The 23,533-nt window shown below is 38.2% G+C and overlaps 1 protein-coding gene across 19 annotated transcripts in view; it reads left to right on the top strand.

Moving 5' to 3' along the window:
* The window catches only part of PTPRD (protein tyrosine phosphatase, receptor type, D), an 865,179-nt gene that overhangs the window by 748,668 nt on the left and 92,978 nt on the right, over positions 1-23,533 (top strand). For all 19 annotated transcript variants that reach the window (XM_014550614.1, XM_014550624.1, XM_014550612.1 and 16 more), the window contains one exon: positions 3,272-3,369. In XM_014550614.1, coding sequence (XP_014406100.1) covers positions 3,272-3,369 — 98 coding nt within the window. The remainder of the gene's footprint in view (positions 1-3,271; positions 3,370-23,533) is intronic.

Here is a 23,533-nt window from a genome sequence, read left to right as displayed (position 1 = left end):
ATCAGTGATGGACAATGGAGAAGTCTGGGGGGGGGCGGATAATATAACACTCTGTTGTAAATAATAGATCTTTGGTGATTATTTTCTGATATGGGCTAGAGAGTTTCCTATTAGAGGACTTTCATCCAGATTTATTCTTTAGCATAATTTTTATGTTAATACATGATATGCATTTTGGTTAGCTAAAGAAAATGGTGTTAAACTTAACTCAAAAAGTAGAATATTAAACTGCATAATAGTTTTGGGTCTTGCAGAAAGTAAATGTTCACCTCCCTTCAAAGAAAAGGAGCTATAACTTTTAGAACCCTTATAAATGAACTACATCTAAGAGCTCCTTCTCTGGTCTTCCATATGTTCACAGATCCCTTCTACATATGGTAAAAAGGGGTCACAAAGAAGGAAGTGACTCTAGGATTTATCTAACTCTGCACTTTTATTTTACACACAAGCAAGTTAAGGTGCTTAATCACAATCGATTGTCCCTGTTAGTAGATGGCAGAACCAGAAGTGGAATTCATGTCCAGTATTCTAGTCTAGGGTTCCTTCTTCTATGTCATCAGATTCCCACAAGTTCTCCTTTTTCTGTGAAACACCCATTCTGCCATCTTTATTTGTTCTATAACTTCAACTGAAACGATACATACTGACAAGTCTTATGACTAATGATTCTTGAATGCTGTGGTATCTTTGAATGTGATATGTATATCCTAGTTTAGAATGTAAGCAGTCAGTGCAGGGTTGCTTGGATTTCTCTATAATTAGCTTCCAAAATAGTACGTGCAGACCACTTTGCCAGTGCATGCCAGAAGTGAATATGTTGATCGCATCTTTGGTTGATGATTATGGTCTTCTACTGCTGTTATACTAATACTTTTCCCATCTCCAACTGGCTTTACTTTTGCAGCTTTGAGCAGTAATTCAGTCCCCTACGCCTCCCTGATTGGCTCTGTGTCCTCCCTCTCTAGCCAAACCACCACTCAGTCCATATATGATAATAACTCTCTCCCACGATTCGCTCGAAAAGGTCTAAACATCTTTGTCTCTGTTATTTTCTCTGTTAAAGCACTGTAATGGATGTTCACATTATTCCATTTCCATTTCCAGACAAGCCTACAGTCTCGTGCCTTTGCATCTCCATTCTTGCCACTGGGGGTGCCTCATCTGGATAAGATCACTTTAATTACCAGACCGCTGTCACCCACCCCTGCCTTCTGCAGAACGTAAATTAGTTCAATGCTATCATCTATAGGGGAAAGTTCTAGAAATGGGCTCCAACATTTTGGTCCAAATGCATAATTATATTAGCAACAAATTCTACTTCTGAACCGACTCATTTTTATTGAATCTGCTATTAAGATTTTAACTAACTGGAAGCAGTCCTTCGTGGCCAAACATGCTACCACACCAGAATTTAGAACACTGTGCTACAATGATGATCTAGAACAGTGATGGCGAACCTTTTGAGCTTGGTGTGTCAGCATTTTGAAAAAACCCTAACTTAACTCTGGTGCCGTGAAACATATAGAAATTTTTTGATATTTGCAACCATAGTAAAACAAAGACTTATATTTTTGATATTTACTTTATATATGTAAATGCCATTTAACAAAGAAAAATCAACCAAAAAAATGAGTTCGCGTGTCACCTCTGACACGCGTGTCATAGGTTCACCATCACTGATCTAGAAGAATCAAAGTAGTTCTCTGTTTAACTTGCCGGAACTATTGATAATTTGGCATTTGCGATAAAGGAACTTACTGGGTGACTTTCAATAATGGCATAATTTCTAAAATGCCCATGAAGTAATCACATGTCATGTTGACTTAATGGTCACCGTTCCACAGGCTAACACCCTCCAAGGAGTCCCAAGGACAGCTGACTGTCAACATGACTTCCAGTTTGAGCCCCTCCCTCACTCTGTCTGCTTCCAAGGCTTCCCTGGGGGCATGCTAGTTCAGGTGTTTCTAGCCAGTTGCAATGTGTATCGATAAGACATGAGTTAGCAGGTTCTTTCTCATGTTACTCTTAAAAAATGAATCCGAAAGAAATACAATGCAAATCATATGAAAAGGTCAGAAAACATTGGAAAGACACAGGTATCGTCAAAATTAGCAGTGGATTATTTTGAATTGAATCCGTGGAACTGATATTCTTCAGCTGGCAGACTGAACTATGCTGGGCTTGCCACCACCCCCACCCCACCACCCCGACAGGACTTTCTTTCTTTTTTCACCTTTTCCCCTCCTTGTTCTTTCACTAGATTCATTTCGCATGAGTGCACAAAGATGTTTACACCTGGGGTAGATTGTAGGTTTACTGGGGGTCGAATAATGGAACATAGGTAGTAAAATACCACAAAGCCTAGTGTGGGCCATTTGTCAATGCCCAGGAGAAGGTCACAACCCCAGCTTCTACAATCTGCTGCTAGTGGAAACATTTTTGCACCTTAGTTTGGTGTCTGATTTTGTCATCAGTGATTATCATCTATGAGCTGTGGTGCATGCTATTCTTTGCGCCCATGTTTGCACGTGAATGTCAGTCACCTACAGATTTGTGAAGTATTAAAGCGATCTTCATCGAGTCTCAATGTATAAGTGAATCCTGTAAAAAGTTGCTGCATTTTTATTAATCCCTTTTAAAAAGTATACCAGGCTATACATTTCATTTTTTTTTTTTACAAACTCGTTCTATTTTGTTTTATTTACACCATCATTTCCTTTGCAGGTTCAGATGATTCCGGTTACCCTGGTAACCTTCATTCGTCAAGTTAGTTTTCCTTGATTATGCATAAGTCACTTTATGTTTCCTATCAAGCTACTCCTCTTTCCCTTTTAGGCCTTCTCAGTGTCCGTTTTCTTAGTTCACTTTACACCATTTAATTCCACACAATTTCCATTTCACACAGTGCAGGAGAAGGAGTTTGAAATGACCTAATAGTCATTACTCAAAGCAGAAGTTGACATCAAGCCTGACTGTCAGTTTTCTCCACTAGCTAACCGCATCGGTTCATAGCACAGTAATGCTTTCTTTTACACCAGGAGTGTTAGTATGGGGACTATGCTGGGTGGCTTTTCATTTGGCTACAAAATTCATTCTTCCAGAGCATGTCCTGCTTTGAGTAACCAAACTATCTGCCTGCTTCCTCACATAAAACATCCCTACTACTCACACATTTTTCAGGCCATTTCTAACTATAGCATTTTCTATATTTTGGAATTATTAGCATCACTTTTATTGGTTTTCAAATGTGTTTCTTCTTTCCTTTCCCTAGGTATGGCTAGTCACCCTCCAATACCTATCTTGGAACTTGCAGATCATATTGAAAGGTTGAAAGCAAATGACAACCTGAAGTTTTCCCAGGAATATGAGGTAAGTCGGTGTGTCGATACTTGACAGTAATCTCTTCTTTGGAACCATATTCTTGAGAATTAACTTTATCAGTGCCTTTTCTTTTCAGTGTGACTCATAATCTGACCTAAAAGTTTGTAACAAGTAGCCAACCTGAAAGTGTCTGTACAATCCATACAGTGGTTAAACTTTTAAAGGACGTTTAATATGTTATGTGTGTTCAGTGTTACTTGGTGAAGTTGCTTTATCTTTTCTGGTTTTACATCCATGGAATGTACTGAATTAATAAGCTTCCCAGTGTACCAAATGGGGGCCAAATACACTGATTCCTGGTGATAATCCTCACTGAGAAAGAGAGACTACAGGGAGTAGGAGCTTTCTCAGGACTCATAATTGTGCATGGCCTGAAAACGCTGTAACGATGGACTCATAATTGTGCATGATTTTATCCTTCCGTCTAGAATAGTACTGTTTTAACATTAAGATAGTCATGTGTTCTCAGAAAATTACCTGTTTTGAAGTAATGGTGAACTGAATGGTCTCTTAAAATTTCAGAATTTGCAAAAGTGCTTTGTGAAAGTGAATGAAAAGTCTGTGTGTGTGTGTGTATTGTGGCATTTGTCAAGCAGAAAGTTGTAAAACTGGGTATTTCTTGTATTCCCAAAGAACAGGGACCCATATTAAAGCCAATTCATGAGTTATGGATAACCGAACATTATTCTTTTAGGCCCGATTTAACTTAGCATAAGATTGCCATGTACAACTAGAATCTTGCAGTTGTGCCACACAACGAAAGGTTGTTGAGTGCCTGAGCAGCCCAAATTCTACCAGAAAGTTTCTACTGATGACTTAGCATCTTGAAACACATCTCTGTTACCTCTCCTGGTTTCTGTTGCATTAACCTTAAGTGAGGATGTTGGACAAGATGTTCTGTCCTTCCCTACCAACTCTAACAATCTGTCCTCTCACATGTGGTGACAACCTCTAACGGGAGCCCCAGCCTCATGTGGCAAGAGGGCTATTAACATAGGAAGAAGCTCCGTGTAAGAGAATGAGGAGTAGTGAGGCCTGTGGCAATCTGGATATTTGCATGAACTTTCTAAAGTCTTCAACTCTTTCACTTTTGATTACTTTAAATTACTGTACTGGCTAAGCAAAACATAACTGTAGCTAGCCCCTTGCACTTCCACACTGGAGAGCTGGATAGCCTTTTATTCAATTAGACTCCTCCAACATCTTTGTCAAATATTTCATAGAACACAAAAGGAATTTTGTCCGATTTTTTGTTTGTTCGTTTTGTTTGAGTTTTTTAATGTTTATTTGTTTTGGGGTAGTTTTTGTTTGTTTGTTTGTGCTCATTGTTTAAATCATTTTTTTTTAATTCTGTTCCAAGTATTCAGGAGAACATTTTCAATTTTATGAAACTCACCTTGGATTATGAAATGTCTTATTTTACCAAATGGTCCCCTTATTTTTCCCTTGTTCTTCCTCTCGGCCATAATGGCTCTTTTAAACTTAATGTAGTATTCTTTAAAGCAGTTTCTGTAGATTTTGATTAAGGCTGAAAATTGAGTTTAACGCAAAAAAAAAAAATGAAGAATGCCACCTGGGGCAGCATATAAACTTAGTGAAGTATCAGTTTTCACCAACCAGAAGTCTTTCTCCTTTGCAACCTGCTCTTTATCATTATCAGGATTCTTCTCATTGCTTTGCTATGTGATTTTCTTCATGGTTCCCCTGTAATACTTTATTTGCAATTATGAATATCATAATGAGCCATAAAAATTAAAATTTAATAGCTTACCCCGTTAATAAGCCACTAATTCGCTATCAATATCACTTTAAAACTATTGCCCTAACTGGTTTGGCTCAGTGGATAGAGCGTCGGCCTGCGGACTGAAAGGTCCCAGGTTCGATTCCGGTCAAGGGCATGTACCTTGGCTGCGGGCACATCCCCAGTGGGAGGTGTGCAGAAGGCAGCTGATCAATCTTTCTCTCTCATTGATGTTTCTAACTCTCTATCCCTCTCCCTTCCTCTCTGCAAAAAATCAATAAAATGTATTTTTTTAAAAACAAACAAAAAAAACTATTGACAATATTTGCATCACTCAAGCAATTTCAGTTGTGTGCACTGACTACAATCGCTGGTCTTTACATTGAAATTCTCCAGAAATGCTACATGTAAATATCCTGTAATGATACTCATTTAGCCGTTAGATCAGAAGTGCTCCTTGAAAGTAGTTATGCGAACCGCATGCTGGCAATGCTCCCTTTAAAAACTCCCCCAGTAGCCATTGCCATGATAGCTTACACTGACTCTACCCTTTGTCATGACCATGATCTGTGATTAAAGCTCCCTGGGCAAGAATTGAGTCTACTGTGCTTTAACAGCCATGAAGGAGATACTTAAGTGTTGTGTTCATCTGGGATAATAGGATAAAGGCTTCTGCATAATATTTTAGGTCACAGAGCAACACTTTGAAAAAAAGTTACATATTATTACCCAAATAAGTATGAATACATTTCTTTACTGATTTTCAATGAAGAAACTGAAGGAAAGACAAGTCACATTACTTTCAAACATCTCATTATTTTGTCAGAATCACTATAGATTAATGTTTACTCTGACCTCTCAAGATGCATGAAGCTAGATTTGTTTTCCTAAGACTAAAACAGATTAAAGGTACGAAAGCTGTTAGCACTGATCCGAAGTTAGAATAGGAGGAAGTGGGTTGAAATGGTAGAACAGCATTATTAGATCATGTGAGAGAATTGCTTTACTGTCAAGAAAACTGGCTCAGACTTTGGATACAACAACAGCTGGAAGAAGGGACCTGAGACTTTAGTATAACTGCATCTTGAAGGTCTTTACGAATACTTTGGGTTTTCATTTTGTGATATGAGACTACAAAATTCTACTGGAATTTAAGCAGCCCGAATTTGAGGATGGCATATTGAATGCAGGGAATAAAGTCCTCCTTAAAGTTGGTGTCCCTGTCAAAGTCAATGCTTTAGGTGGTGAATTTTCAGACTTATTCAGAATACTATGTATAAGTCTTGCTAAACAAAGTCTTTGCTAATGCCCATGGACATCTGGAAACCTAATTAAAACTGATTTCTGTTCCCAGTGCTTGAAATGCTCATTCAGTAGGTCAGCTGTGGTAGCCAGGAACATCCATTTTATTTATTTTTCCCCAGTTTTATTGAAACATAATTGACATATAAAATTGTATTTGTTTAGGATATACAACATAATGATTGGCCATATGTATATATTGCAAATGATTAGTACAGTAAGTTTAATATATATCAATTTACATCATTACCATTTTTTTCTTGTGATGAGAACTGTTAAAATCTTTCTCAGCAATTTTCACATATACAATATAGTATTGTTAACGCTTTTCATCATAGTGTCCATTACATCCCAGGACTTACTTATCTTGTAAAAGAAATTTCATATGTTTGACCACCTTTACCCATGTCCCACACCTCTAACCCCCTGCTTCTGGCAACCACCCTTCTGTTTTCTGTTTCTGTGAGTTCAGTTTTTTGTGTTTTTCTACATTGCACATGTATGTGAGGTCATACAATATGTATCTTTCTTTGTCTGGATTATTATATTTAGCATAATGTCCACATAGTCCATTCATGTGTGGTAAGTGGCAGAATTTCCTACTTTTTATGACTGAATAATTTCATTGTATATATACCATACTGTTTTGATCTGTTCATCCAGCAATACACATTAGGTTGTTTCCATGGCTAAGCTATTATAAATAATGCTGTAGTAGGCATGGAGGTACAATATCTTTTCAAGATAGTGATGTTGTTTTCTTTGGTTATATACCCAGAAGTGGATTACTAAATCATACAGTAGCTCCATTTTAATTTTTAGAGAAACATCTATACTATTTTTCATAAGGACAGCACCAATTTATATTCCCACCAACAGTGCTCAAGGGTTTCCTGTTCTTCACATCCTTGCCAGTTCTTATTTCTTGTCTTTTTGATGGCAGCCTGTCTAACTGGTGTGCTATCTCATTGTGCTTTTGTTTTGCCTTTCCCAGATATTAGTGATGTTGAGCATCTTTCCTTGGGCCTGTTGGCCATTTGTGTGCCTTCTTTGGAAAAATGTCTATTCAGTTCCTTTGCCCATTTTTAAATCAAATTGTTTGGTTATTTGCTATTGAGTTGTATGAGTTCGTTATATATTTTGGTTAGTAACTCCTTATTAGATATACAGTTTGGAACTAACTTCTCACTGGGAATATCCATTTTGAAAGAGTACTTCAGGTGACTTTGGTGTAGGTAATCTGAGGACTTCAGTTTGAGAACCATCATTGGTTTAGGATAATGTATTACAGAACATGACCCTCCAATCTTGATTTCACCATTTACTGAGATGGCTGATGAGCCAGTATGTGAGATTCATTTGACAGGCATCACAGTTAGCATTGTTATTATTAACATTATATACATAAATCCTATTTATATTAGATTGGTTGTAAGTAACTACAGTCCATAATTTGCATTAGGGAGAACAAAGGGGAGTTCATTTTAATTATAAATTACTTATTGTAAATTTATTTTTAATAAGGCCAACAGTACAAGGGTGCTTTAAGAACTGTTATCAGGACCTAGAAGACTGTTGAGATTTCTGGTCATCATCTCTGGAACTCTCACCTTTGTGTTTCTCTGGGCTAGCTTCATTTTTCCTCCTGTTTCTTGCTTCTCTCATTCGCATATATAAAATATGGTTCAGAAAATACTTTTATTCACATAGAGGTCCCCTCCAAAGAAGAGACAACATTTTTTCTTGCCAGTCCAATTCCAAACGCCTGAGAACAAACTCTGAATTCCAACTCACTCATTTGTTGTGGAGACACACATTAGGACACCCCTGCTGACAGCGCACCCATCTAGATCTGGCCCCTTCCTTGGATTGGAGAGAGGCTCTGAACTGGAAGGACGAACTGACAGTGATCCACATATTACCACAGGAAAGCACTATGCTAAGTGTGGAAGGGATATAGCAGTTATAAGAAACATGTTCTTCCAGGATGTCTAGTAGGCCAAAATAGATCAACATAAAAAATAAGATGAAGCAAAACAAGGAGCTAGTCCTAAATACTAATGGAATCCTGCTGGGCATTAGTAAAGGTCAGAGAGTGATGAAGAACTGGGGAAGGTATTGAAGAAAAAGTGGTACCATTCATGGAACTAGAAAGAAAAGGAGTGAGGAGCATTTTGTCAAGGGAAGGGTCAAAGGTAAGCAGGAAAAGAAATCTGTGTTACTTTCCTCTTCAAAGTATGAACTACAGACCAAAAGCATTGGTATCTCCTGGGAGCTTGCTGGGAATGCAGAATTCAGGGCACTGTCCTATACCTACTGAATGTGTGTCTGCATTGTAAGTAGGCTTGTGATGATGGAGAAAATTGTTTATGGTGGGAAGTTGGGTGAAATGAATTTGGACAATAAAGGCCAAGAATTGTAATGAGCTTTCAGTGCCAGACTCACCAGTGTGGGAGAGGGGGAGGGACAGTGTTAGATAGGACATGGGATTTATACCCAGACAGATTGTATTTTGAATTGAACACAGTGTATGGTGTAGGCTCACATGGTTTTATATTCCTATGAATGTTTCTCATGCATAATGTGTGTTGCTATGAGAATTAGGGAATATGGAATATGTGTGCATATGTGTATAAATTCCAGGAAACACATGTGATGTGTGTGTGTGTGTGTGTGTGTGTGTGTGTGTGTGTGTGTATGGTTTATACATCTATAGGTATGTATTTACATATATTAAGGGGCTCAATAAATTGTAGCTAAAAGTTTAAACTATTTTTATATAGTGTGCCAAAGAAAGATTTTTGTAGAGAGATAATTATACTAAGTTATTAATAGAGTATCATGTAGTCTTAATAAATTAATAAAGTATTTATTAAGTTCCTACAATAGCTATCCTCAAGTAATTTACCCTTTCATTGAACAAAGCATTTCAATGAAAAATTGCAATAAAATCAATCCTATGATAAAAGGTTTTTCAGAGTATGATGAGAATACAGAGCATACTTACAAAGTGGTTTCTTAGGAAGGTAATTTGTCATCGATGTATATAATGGAAAGAGAGAAGGAGAGCCTGGGGGGAGGAAGAAAAATTAGGGGATTATAAAGCAGTTCTTAGTTTAGGAACACACATGCTCAAATTACCTACAAGTGTGCAAATAGCACTGTTACAAGTAGAGATACACTGACTTCTGCACATTGGCACACCTGTCTTTTGTAATGCGAGTGAATGAGACAAAAGCAACCTTCTCCCTCAGTTATGTGGACAAGTTCCTTATTTTCTAGACATAGGGTTAATACACTGTTGACCTATGGACTCACTCCACCCCATTGGTCAAGACCCTGACACAATGGTTGCCTGGTGGTCACTATCAAGAAAATTTACAGTTAGAGAACATGTGAAACTAGCTCCCAGTTTGTTTTTCAAGGTACAGTTTCCCATGGAAATAGTCCCTTAGATCACATCATCTATTTCAGGTACGTTATTAGATTTTATACATTTTGTGGTGTAGGTGGAGAAAATAACTCCCCTTTCAAACAGTTCCAAGAGCAAATTTTCTTCCAGATTCCTAATGGCTGACTTACAGATTATCCTTTAAACACAGTCCATCCTGCCATGACATTGCACAGTCACGAATACTTGTCAAACATCTGGCTTCAAATTTGTTATGAACTCTTTTAGTAGTAATATCTCAAACATGCATAGTATAACTACTCTGAAGAGCAGTCTTTTCTGTGGTGATCGGAGAGGGGCAGGAAACTGGCTCACAGAAAGCTGGACGTATTCTGTTCCCATCACAAAGTCCAGTCCCAACATCTTTGCTGCCATCCTGGAGTTGTGTGATATTCGATCTCAGCGCTCACATGCCCTCCACCAGTTAGTATCCAGATGTGCTGAGAGCTTCTTACTGTACTCACGGCAATGCTTTCACGCCTCGTGCCTGTCAGGTGGTAGAGAGCTTCTTATCTGGAACTTTTCAGATATCAGAGTCCTGTCCTTCTCTTTTAATAACACCATGTATGTGGCCCCTTTGTCTATTAAGCTAGGGTATTCACAACACTCTGGTGAGAGAGGTAAAGATATATTATTCGTGAATAATGAAATATATTGAGACAGTACCAAGACATATAGAGACATTTACAGTTATTGCTTAGATCATATTTTAAATGTTTAGAGTTGGAATAGACCTCAGAGCTGAATCATCACATCTTAGAGGTCAGGAACAAGAGGTTAAGAAAAGAGTGACTTGCCCAGGGTGACTTACCTAGTATGTGGTTGAACCAGGTCACAAATTTATTCCCTCTTGTCATGAGAAGAACAGTGTGCCTTCATTGACCTGCTCTAGAGACCTATATCTTTTACTGTTGATAGAGTCTAGAAAACTGAGTCTCCAACTAGAATAATATTTATATCAAAAGTTTCTGTGAAAATGTCATTCTTATCTATTTGCATGGCATGACTATCCCTTGGAACACCCGGTGGTTTTCCTATGACATGCTAAGAATGCATTTATTTTCTCCATAGACATTTCCTCATTCCCAATGGTAAGCGTTGTATTTTCCCATAGAAGGCAAACAGTTGTCTGTCATCAAAGCAATGACCACAAAGAAAACATTTCTATTTTCCCTAGGAAAGGACTCCTGGTGTATTTGACCATGTGCGCCAAAGTACATTCGTACACAGATAGCTTTTCATTGCTACATGCTTTGTAAACCTGCAAGCTTTCATAATGTAAAACCACTTGTTATATCTGCTTTCAATTCATTTATAATTTATGTGTTAACTCATGAGGGTGACTATTCATTAGGGCATTACACAGACACAAACAAAAAACTACACACACACACACACACACACACACACCTACCCCTGACTTGTTTTGTGTGTTTGCCACATTTGAATTACTAGATTATTTTTGGAAGTGGCTCCTCCATCTTCCTAAAGTAAGCAAGTGGAGGATGACAGAGATCTATTTTCATCTCTTATGCAAAGTTGAAGAATACAATAGATGAGGGAAAAGCCTCCATTTTTTTAATATCTTTGACACATGAGCCACAAAAGATAGAAAAGTTTTTTAACTTTGAACAAATTATGGTGTTTTATATAATGGAATGAGAAAAATGAGTGAATTCATGAAATAAAAAAGTAGTAACAACCTTTGTATATCTGAGCTGTATAAACCAAATTGACTCCCTTAGGGGGATACTGAACGGCTAAATTTACTTTTCCAAAGTGGAGTCTCCTGATACTCTAGGATTGGGGGTGCAGGTAGGGAAGTCATTACCCACTTCCTGAGGAACATAGCTTCAGATTGGGTCCAAGCCCACCTGCCACTCGGGGATATCTGCTCATTTAGCTAACAATGGCTCAGTGGCTAGGTGCATGGACCTGGACTTACACTGCCTAAATTTGGCCACTGGCTCAAGCCGTGTGACCTTAAGCAAATCACTGAAGCTCTCTGTATTGTCATTTCTTCGCCTCTCCAAAGGAAGCAATCATAGTGCTTGCCTCATAGGTAATTTAAAATAAATACATATAAAATTCTTAGCAGAGTCCATAATACAAATGCTCAGTTGTCTTAGTAGCTATTATTTATTTCATCAAATAGATGCCATCAATTTTATAGAGATGGTTAAACTGCGAAAAATATGTATGTCTTTGAATCAGTGAAACCCTGGTATCTTCTCATCCCTGTCATTGGTGAAACCCCTAGGGCTTTGCTGAAATTACTTTAAAAAAGTTAGTAGTAATAACAAAAAATATAAGAAAAAAAACTTTGCTAGTTTAAAACAATGCAATTAGCACTTACTCTGTTGCCCTTTCTCTTATTCTAATTATTTTCTGTGTTCAAATATAGCATCCCCCTGATCAGGTGTTATGCTGTCTCTGTTTGCCAGTGGCCACCTGGCAGCAAGCTCAGCACTGATGACTAAGCCAAGTGTGTGTCTGGATCGATTTCTAACTAAATTTACAGTTCACAGAAGCTCTTTGTTGTAATCAAAATTCCTAGTACCAACACCAGAAGCAAACAGAACAAAGAGTGTCTTTTTGTAAAAAGAGCAGCTTTCCTTGGTCCACATGCCACCTGACTTATCAGCAGTGAAGCCTTATTTTCAGGCCCTTTTCTCTGAGAAAATAGACTGTTATTATCTTTCAACAGTAAAGAAGTCAATACGTTTTAATGCAGATGCCTCCGATTTAACTCAAAGGCACCTACTGACTAATCTCCCAGTGTAGTTTTTATAGGAGAGATGGGCCTGCCACTTGGCAATTTGAGAAGCTGCTTTCTTCGTAGTTAAAGACCAGCCTCATCAAGTAAAATATAAAGGTGCAGAGAGCCCCTTCCCAGCTGCCTGGCATTCTGCATCTTGTCAACAAATCTAGTCGGACACAAAAACACAGCGGCTCACCCTAGCATTGCATCCAAGAACAGGGTGTGGGTATCTGTGTTCATAGTCTTTTATTCTTTCTGAACTTGTGTAGTGATTAGAGATCAAACTTCAACCAAATTCTTAATTTCTAAAGCTGATTTTTATTTGGACTTTTTAATGTTTGTTCTTGTATCTACTTTTCAACCTAAAAAATCCTCCTTACTGGCGTTAAATCCTATATATTTCATATGTGATGTGAGCCTTTTATTTTTTTTGTATTTTTTCTTCTTGGAGTCATCTGGCCCTGGAGGAATCTCGTATAACTTTGGTTTTCTGTTTCTAAGTCCTTGTTCTCATACAAGTTCATTATAACTAATTGGCCCTTGACCATCACTGGACATTGTCCAAATTGTCTTTCCACCTGTTCCCACGTGGAGCGCGAGGCTCTCAGGAAACAATTAATCTTGAAGTGTCTCTAGTTCCAAAGTAAGCTTTCAACTTCAAAGAGATGATAGTCAGAATTTAGAAAGTGACCACTTTTTGAGTTTTATTTTTATTTTAAAATGAAATTAGGATTTTGGGGGGGCCAGAGTGATAAGTGTACATTGAGAGGGATGCAATAGCAGACGCCCAAGAGAGATCTGAAGTCGGGGAAAACAAGCCTTATATTTTGACTGGGCCAATTAGTAGCTGTGCTGCTTGACCCTGAACCAGGTATTTGCCCTTGAGTAGCTTTGGTTCTCTTATTAAAGTTGAAAATATTAGCACCTACTCATGAGGTTGTTATGAAGAAGAATATAGATTCAGCACCTGGCCTCTTGCCTTTCTGTACGAAGCAAGCACACAGTAAATGCAAGTGGCCCTCAATGCTCTGAACTTGAATACTCATGACCTACCGGTTAGTCACTTAATAACACTGAACTTTTCTCACAAGTCATTTTATCTTCTAAAACATATCCTCCTTCTTCCAAAAAGGAGCTCTATGAAACCAATTAAGAGAAGGTCAAGGGGTGATGAAGATGGAGGGTGGTTATGATGCCTGCAAACTTCTTTCCATATTTTATATGTAATGGAATTTCTGGTAATTAAATCCATATTAATGTCCAGAAAATAATCCTTGTCCCTGGTGAGTAGAACCTGCCCTCCAATATGGATTTTAATGCCCCTGGACAAATAGTTTACCTCCCCTGATCTCTTTCCTTATTTATAAGAGGAACCAATCAAATGCCTTCTTCATCTGCTTGACATTTACTGGAGAAGAGAAACTGATCAAGGAATAACCTCTGCTCTAGATGGGTCCATAGCATCTATAGGAAAAATAGAAAAAGAGCCAATAATTATCAGAACATGATTGGTGTGGGGAGGGGTCATTTAAGAAGGAGCCATACTGCAGAGAGGCCTCTCAGAGAACATCTGAGTTGAAGAGCCACTGAAACTTGCTAGAAATGCAAAACTGTGGGGCAAGGGAGATGCACATAGGAAGACGTGGAGATAAGGAAATGGCTCTTATGGGGGACCCAGTCTGGTCTGTACCTGTCACTGCAAAGCCAGGGTCATTTTACTGAGAGGTGAAGTGGTTAAGGTGACTACACCCTTAACGGTTGTGACAACATGCTAAGGAATCTGCACTAGATAGTCTCAAAAATACTCTCAAGGCCTGCAGATGTTTTCTGGCTTCTTCTAAAGCTGCAGGAACCCCAGGACCAAATGAATGCATCTATGTTTATGTGACTTGTGACGATAGTTTATGGGCAGAATCGTAACAATGCTGCAACAAGGGATTGGGGCAAGGAGAGCCTGCTGCTGCCCTACATACCTGGGATGCCTTTACTTATTTATGCACTTCTTTTCAAATTTAATAAATGGTACTGGCAATATTACTTGCCATGTTTTTGTTTTATTTTGTTTTGTTTTGTTTTACTGTGGCTAAACAGTTTGTCATTCTATTTGAAAAGTAATTGTTGGACACACCCCACCACGTCCCAGAGTACAGAGAAGGTCGAAGAGAAGGATGTGAGCATTTAGATGTTACATGACTTGTGGATGTAGCAATGCCGTGGGAAACATCTAGTCATCAGAGATGCAGCAATTGGAGTAATTGGCTTTAACTAAGAAGTTGATGCATGCAGCATAATCCGAACTGCATTATTGCTCACTTGCCGAGTAAGATTCCTTAATGCTGGGCATTTATCAGTCATCCAAACTCCATCTCATGGAGATCCTTGAATTCATTCATTCTTCCTTTCCTCACCTCCCACTCCTCCCATTCTCTATTCCCTCTCCCCTCTCTCCCTTCTCCCTATCCCTCCCTCCCCCTCCCCACTCCTTCCTGCCAGTTTTCAGAATGTTTCTTCATACCTTCTTCTTTGGTACTAAACTGCATAACCTTTTATTATCATGCTAATAATAATAGCTAGCTTTTCTATAGGACTTCACAGTCTAGAGAAACCTTTGCAGGTCTGATAATGATAGCAAACATTTACATAGTTCTTATCTTGTGCCAGGTACTCTTCACAGTATATTACGTTTATTTTCTCAACCAGTCCTTCCAAGTAAGTACTGTTAGTATCCCCATGTTACAGAAGAGGCTACTGAACTGACCCACAGGAAAGTTAAGTAACTTGTCCAACTAGTCATACAGCTAGAAAGGGGCAGAGCTAGGATATGACTCCCATGGCTTGGTGTCAGGGTCATGATCTGACCTCAATAGTGACTGCGTTTTTCTTCTGATTTTGACCAACTCAGTGGGAACATAAAATGGAGAGAGGAAGCAGAAGCAAATGTTTGAAGGATTGGGAGGTATAAAGACCCAGTCTTAACTCTCAGAAAATAGCTAGTATTGACCTGTTCAGGTCTTGACACTTTAAACTATAGACTAGAGCAGCCGTGGGCAAACTACGGCCCGCGGGCCGGATCCGGCCTGTTTGAAATGAATAAAACTAAAAAAAAAAAAGACCGTACCCTTTTATGTAATGATGTTTACTTTGAATTTATATTAGTTCACACAAACACTCCATCCATGCTTTTGTTCCGGCCCTCCGGTCCAGTTTAAGAACCCATTGTGGCCCTCGAGTCAAAAAGTTTCCCACCCCTGGACTAGAGTCTACCTACTTGTGTAGTCCTGACAATTAAAAAAAGTGGAAGACACATACTGGCAAAATGCCCATCTCTCCACATATCACCAGTGGAATTCCAACTTCATTTACATAAGACTCATGATGAAAGAAGAACTCATTCACTACAATAAATGAAGCTTTGGAAATCTATTAAAATGATATAAAGTGACATTTACCCTTAAGATTTTTAAAGGCTTTTTTTTTTATAAATGCAAAATCCTCTCTTAAGTTTCTGCAAGTTAATGTCGTATAAAAGGGGCTAAATGACTTAAAAAGATGGAGCCATTACTTCATAAGCAGAACTTTGCCATATTTCAAGATGGTAGGGGTGTGCAAACTCATTGCCTATTTATATTCATTTTCATTCACTTCGGGGTTTATTGTTGTTATTGTTTTTGCTTTAGCTCCAGCTTTTATTTCTGTTAAAGTGAACAGTATGTCAAGTGGCACATAACTTCCTAAGCTGGTTTGAGGAGACAGAAGGTTGGCATCATACTGGTGATTTCACTGCTTGACCTTCATAAATCCTCTCTCTGATTCTGTTTGTCTCATTATTATAAAGCATGATTAAAAGCAGATGTTGCAAAGGTGAGATGCTTTCTGATGCCAGGTACCCCTCTTTGTTTTCTCATTGTGGTGATGTCCCTACCCCCACCCTTGGAAGGACTGATTGAGGAACCCTCCTAGGTTTGATCTCTCCTGTTGGTGTTGTATAACTCGGGAGTGCAGACAAGGCTGAAGTGATTGAGAAACCGTAATTAGCATAGTTAATGAACAGTGAAATGCTGCCTCCCTCTGTATTAAGAGGAGTTAGGGTGCTGCATCAGCAAATGTAGGAGAACTTGGATCCTTTTCTCCCCACAGTAATGAACCGACCTCCTCCTCATCAGTGGAGAAACACGAGGAGAATAAACATTTTCAGTCTAAGCTTTGGAGTTGGTGGGTGTTGCCATGCAACTGGGCATTGATTTCCTTTTTTGTGCCTTTTCTATTCCTTCCATATTGATCCTTTCTGTCACAGCTCAAGGATTCTTCCATTATCTTCAAAATAATTTAAAAATTTCCTAACATTTCAGAGGTTTGACAAGTTACTATAAAGTGTCTACTGTGGAGTTATATTTGAGGCTTCCTAAAGAAGTGATGGCGAACCTATGACACGTGTGTCAGAGGTGACACGCGAACTCATTTTATTGGTTGATTTTTCTTTGTTAAATGGCATTTAAATATATAAAATAAACATCAAAAATATATGTCTTTGTTTTACTATGGTTGCAAATATCAAAAGATTTCTATATGTGACACGGCACCAGAGTTAAGTTAGGGTTTTTCAAAATGCTGACACGCCGAGCTCAAAAGGTTCGCCATCACTGCCCTAAAGTCTTCCAATCTAGTGCATCCATGTTGTTTTAATGCAGAGAAGACAAATTCAAGGAGCTTTAGGGATGTGGACTCAGCCAGCTTCACATCTAACATTATGCAACAGCCGATGTTTTCTAGGTAGGCCCCCTCAGTAAATGGAAACTAATGAATAAGGAGAAAGGTTTTCGGAAATAAAACTGTAGTCATGTTATAGGAGAAAAGCATAGGTGTCCTTTCTCTGTTGCTAGTGAGGGTTCCTGTGGCACCCCTGGAATAAGGATTTCTGGAGGCCCTCATGGGAGAATGAGGTGGGTAGCAAACTTTATTTTCATGAAATGACATTCCTGGGTTTCCAAAGTCCCATTTCCCTTAGTCCAGTCATAGAAGAAGTATAGCTGGGGTTTCAGTAGAGGCAAACCCCAGAGTTTCTTTCTGTGCTGGGACTGGGTCCAGTCCAGCATCAGGATGGCAGCAGTCCAGTTGTCCATCATATGTGGGGGTCCACATGGCTGTGGGCCACGTGGGTGAATACCGGAGAGCGCTCCTTGAGCAATCAGAGTCCCAAGAGCATAAGGGGAACCAAGAGAGTGAATTTCTTTGTTGAGGGGATTAAATATCCCACATTTTGCACTCTCGCAGTGGCCACACTCATTCTGAGCAATGACCTGTTCCCAGTTGGGACTAATAGGCAGATACCTTCCAGACATTACCCCAACTTCACTGGGCATGTGCCTGTTCTACATGTCCAGTCTCTTCCCCCAGCGATCTGTGGGGAATAGATAGGTGGCTCCCTGGAGAGTGGAAAGCTTTACCTTCCTGGTGAGGCCGTCCAAATGACATGCCTGTAATATATAGCCTTCCCTTTGTTCCTTTCGTGTTATTCAGTTAATTACAACAGTATCAGTAACACATTTTAAAGACGGGGTAACTGGAAAGACAGAAGTTTTGCTTTCTATATGAGAACCCTCATAAACAGTACTAGGAATTTAGATAGTTATCAAGGATTATGATAAGAGGTGATTTTTGATTATTGAAAGAACAAAATGGTTTAAGGCAAAAAAATAAATTTGCATGGTATATTTTATATATTTTTCTTTAACACTTATTGAGATATAAAATATTTATTATAAAATTCACCATTTTAAAGTGTACAATTTAGTGGGTATACTTTATATTTGACTATTAAATGGGTATATTATAAAAAGTCAAGGAAACCACTAAGCTCCCCCCCACACACACGTTTTAGTGAAGATTTATCTTTCCTTTGTGGGCATTGTTTTTAAACACCTATATTATAAAAAGTCAAGGAAACCACTAAGCTCCCCCCTCCCCCACGTTTTAGTGAAGATTTATCTTTCCTTTGTGAGCATTGTTTTTAAACACCTCGTGGCGTGGAGGGAGCTGTGGGCACTGTGGAGTCCTTTAAAAATGGTCAGTGTCAGAGTCTGAAGGAAGCATGAGCACAGAAGGCCAACATTAGGGTGAGGCAGGAGCCTGTCCCTGTGGACATGGCAGATGTGATCTACCCTGTGCTGTGGCTGAATCCATGGTAGTGCATGGGATTGCAGTCTTTAGAGTTTTACTTGTCTATCTTCCCCTAGAATGAAAGCTTCCTTAGGGTAGGGAATGTATCTTATTGGAGTATCCCTGTGACTAGCATGGTAAATATTTCTGCAGGGAATACAGGAATCGGTTTTTTAAAAAATGAAACAGGAAACGTGTTTGCTCTTTGTAGCTATCTACCACTTTCCAAGCATAATCATGTGTTATCAGGATGGGTACCACTTATCAGGTCATGAATAAAGATGGCACGTTGGGTTATACTATTACTGTCCTGCAGCAAATGTCCTGTGCGGACAGAGGAGCAGCAACTACATGGGCAGTGGTCCTCTGTCTGGGTGGAGGATCCACCGTTGGCTTTCCTTAGTGGACCTCCCTTGGGCAATGCATTGTCAGGATAGTGTGGGAAGATCTACCTCCCGGGCAGTGATTGGTGTACAGACAGGGAGGACGTTCAGTCCCCTGCCTAACATACAGCAGCATAAGGATGCTGGTTGCAGAACTCACTTTTTCTCCTCTGCCAGTGTCTGTAAAGAAAAGTGACCTGGAGTATTCCCGTCTCAAGGCCAACTCTGGGGGGAGATGGCCTCTTTCCTCAAAGCTAGAAATCTGCCAGCAAATTTCACAAAGAGTGGTAGTTTCCGTATTTGTCTCTCTATAGTTTTATCATAAAAATATTTGCATGAAAAGAACATCTTTGTTTCCTTAAGACTTCATCTGCTCTTGCTACTCATTTGCTCTTGAAAAGGGATATAATCTTTTTGTTTTTGATCTGTAATCATTCCCACAGCAACCAATTGTGATGCCACAGACCAAGGATTATAATTTTCGTTAGGGAATAAACAAATGAAGTCCGTGAAACAAAGCTGCTCATTTCTTCCAAATCTCCTTGAGAACAATGGGAGACCAATTCTAAATATATTGGCTGCCTCTAAAAAAATGTCCAAAAACAGGAATGCCTGTTTCTTTAAAGGTCTTTGTTCCTTTTCCAGCTTTGTATTCAGTTTGTGTCCTGCAACAGACATTTACTGGGTTCTTACTATGTGCCAGGTACCCTTCTAGACTCTGGGGGTACAAAAATGAATAATACATAATTCTTGCTTGAACTCTGAGACTAAGGATTCCTTCAGAGTTTAGCCAAACTTTAGACCAAAGCTGCAATAACTGGATGTTTGTAGGGATTCCAATACCATGCAGTGATGAGTTTTCCTCCAATGTAATACGACTAGTATTTTTTCTATGTTATATCCACCATGTGAAAGGTGACGTGTTGTTGGATTATTTTTCTAACATTCAATAAATTCAGGGCTTTAGAAATCCAGTTAGAGTGCTAGCAGTTATCTAAAAGTCTGTTCTTCAGACTCTATCTTTGCTAATTTCTTGGACAGAAAAATAAATGCTTCAAACTCTTAGCTTTTTGGCCCCATGTGGAGAAAACTCATATTTTCCTTCTCAGATTCTGTTATTTTAATGTATGTCAAATAAGGTTAAGGAACCACATTTGTTCTTTATTATGTTTCCATGGCAGAACATCTTAATGTTTCTCTAAACTTTGGGAGAAGTTATCAAGCATAATATTTTATGTTGTAATATCAACCAAGATTTCCCTAACTGGATGAAATATGTGCCAACAGAAAGAAATAGAAGTTGATCAAGTATAATATATATCTCTTTCTCTTCTTCCCTTATAATTCATTGTCTGAGGTAACCTATTTGTATTTTTATGTCCCTATTGGTAAAAAAGACCCCATTGGTTAGAAAATGTTTTTTTTATGTTTATTACTTTACTCCTATTACTATTTATAAGATTGTTTAGCCTCTTTGTGTTTTGTTTGCCATCTTGTTAAATTATCAAAGTGTACCTTCAAAGTGGACTAAATAAGACGTATGTTGTGTAATAAAGAGCAGAGCCTATAATCTAATGTTTTTCTTTAATAATCAAGAAATATTTTAAATGAACTTAAATATAGTTCTTTTTCTTTTCTAGCATAAAATTATGCTTATGTTTGTTGAATGGCTTGATTGATAATACTTTCTTTTTTTTAAAAAAATGAGTCAATTTTACAGTAACATTTCTTATAAATAGATATATACACATCCCCCTAGGAAGGCTATTCATATTTGTTTCCAAAATTGGATCTGAGAAAGGTTATTTTTTCCTGTTCATTTTGTACAACTTTAATGAACTTTAGCTTCAGCAACGGGCTTTTTCAGTAGTCTTGATAATCAGTAGAGATTGCTATAAAGTCTGTGAATTTATAGCAGTCGGCATTGATGGGGAAGGTAGTCTGTTACCTTCAGGTTCAAAATCTTTGGATACGTGTTTAAACTCAGAATTCTAAATCAGGAGGTAGCAGTGCAATTGCAAAATAATAACAACAACAACAATAATAATAATAATAATAATAATAGCTCAATTTCAAAAGACTTGCACAGAAATTCAGACAAAAATCTGATATTGTTAAAAATGGCATCAATATTTTTACTTGCACCTGTACTGAGCAAGCCCACAGACTACAAAGTTATATTGTAGACAATATTTTGTTCGGGAACTTACAATAGAGTTGGGGAATTGAGAATTACCAAATGGAGGTATCTGGGGGATCACTTTGTAAAGTATATGATTGTCTAACAACTATGTAGTACACCTGAAACTAAGATAAAATAATATTGAATATAAAGTGTAATTTTTAAAATATTAAATAATAGAGGTGTTTCATACAAACAACAGAAAGAATTATCAAATAAAAGGGTACATTAAAATAATGCATGGCGGGAGGCGCATGTGGAAGTGTGTGGGAGAGCTCTCCAGGCAAGGGTGGAGTGGGACAGCGGGAGTTGAGCTGAACCTTGAAAACAAGGTAGGATTTAGACAAACAAAAAGGATATAAGAAAGTGCTCTCCAGACAAGAGGTATTCCAATGGGAAAAGTCAGAATTGAGGACCTCTGACATGGATAGAGAAAAAAACAGCCAATGGCTAGAATTTAGGCTTATCCACTAGGGCTGATTATAACCAATGCAACAAATATATTGATTTGGTGTGCACACTGAGAAACACAGCTTGGCAATTCTGACTTTCAAGAACTTTAAGTCAGTACAGGAAATAAGAAGAATAAAATAATATGAGACAAATGTGGGATCAGTGCTGTAGGGATCCATAACTATTTACCCAAGGAATTACATATTTTATTTCAAAGACAACACCAGTGAATATTTCAAGTTTTCATGTTTACACACGTATGTGTTTGTATCCCAGTTACTGTTTTTACTGTTGGCTTCATACCCATTACAATTGTGAGCTTCCTGTTGTATTTTGTATAATTTCTACTGAATCCTCTTAGTAGAAATACGCCTCTTTCAGTGGCAACCTACATTTTGAGCATGTAGCTGTCTCTCTCACAATAGTTAACAAAATACTTGTGATGAGTATAGTAATATACGATGACAACTGCTATAATTTTTTGTGTATTCAGTTCAGTAGACTATGGTTATGTGGTGAAGCAGTCCAGTTCTTTGTTAATGACAGGTTTATGGAAGACAAGCTTTCAGGATTGTACTAGAAATCCTATTAAAGTGCCATCCATTAAACCATTAGAATAGTCATTAAAACTGTTTATGCAGACTTGTTATTCATGAGTTATTGGTCTCTAACCATTCCCAGTCCTTTTTGCCAATATTGCTCTAGCCTTTGTTCCACTGTGGCTATTCAGTTCCAAGGAATTAATATCTGTCAGCTTCCTCTCTTTGCACAATTTGTGGTGTGGAAGTGAAAGGAGGAGGGGTGGAAAGGAAATAAAGGAGGGAGAGAAAAGAAGAAGGGGTGTGGTTGGGAGGTGGAAATGGGAAAGATTGAAATCCTATGTCTTTGTTTCTAATTATATAGGGTAAAGATTATACTGAAGATGCCATTCTTTTTAATCTCATAAGAATTATATTCAAATCTAACAATATAGAAAGCTATAGCGAGTCTTTTATCTTCAAAATTTTGGAAGTGAAAAGTACTGTGATATGAATTTCTCATTAAACCAAGCTGACAGACATCTGGTATTTAACCTGTTGTCCTTGATGTCCACAGTTTTGCAATAAAGAATTGAACTTTGTGATAGTGAATTTAGAGTTATGACTTACATATATGAACTAGAGTATAGTAGTTAAGAGCTGACTCCCAAAGCCAGAAAAGTCTGCATTCATATTTCAGTTTCACTATTTTGTGGACTATGGGGGTGATTTACAGAAAGTGTCTTAAGTTTTGGAAAGTAGTAAAATGTTCACAAATTGAAGAATTAAAGAATACAGATAACAAACCTTGAAGTATCTGAAATAATTATTGTTAAAAGATAAACAGGCTTAGTTAAAATTTTGCGAGTTTATTTGAGCAAAAATTAATTAGAATGAGGCAGCGCCAAACCTAAAGAGGTGAGAAGCTCTCCCATAACAGGAGCCAGGGGGAAGATTTTATAGAGAAAACTCGGAAGCAAAGAAATTATTTGATTGGCTCTAACTTAAAGCCTAGTTGGCTGTTTATGACTGGTTGTCCTTAGGGTTTGGATTTTGGAATCTGGAGTATTTACATTTACAGTCTTAGGTTTTGGTTTCTTATGAGCCACCATAGCACTAGGGACGCCTCAGTCTAATGGCTCCCTTGCTTAATTAACATTATCAATACTCTCATCCCAGAGATGAGTGCTGGCAGCATTGATATA

The sequence above is a fragment of the Myotis brandtii genome, unplaced genomic scaffold (genome assembly GCF_000412655.1).
Source record: "Myotis brandtii unplaced genomic scaffold, ASM41265v1 scaffold606, whole genome shotgun sequence".
NCBI classification, from domain to species: Eukaryota; Metazoa; Chordata; class Mammalia; order Chiroptera; family Vespertilionidae; genus Myotis; species Myotis brandtii.
The sequence above is the reverse complement of the archived record's forward strand: the minus strand, read 5'-3'. Positions and strand labels throughout refer to the sequence as shown.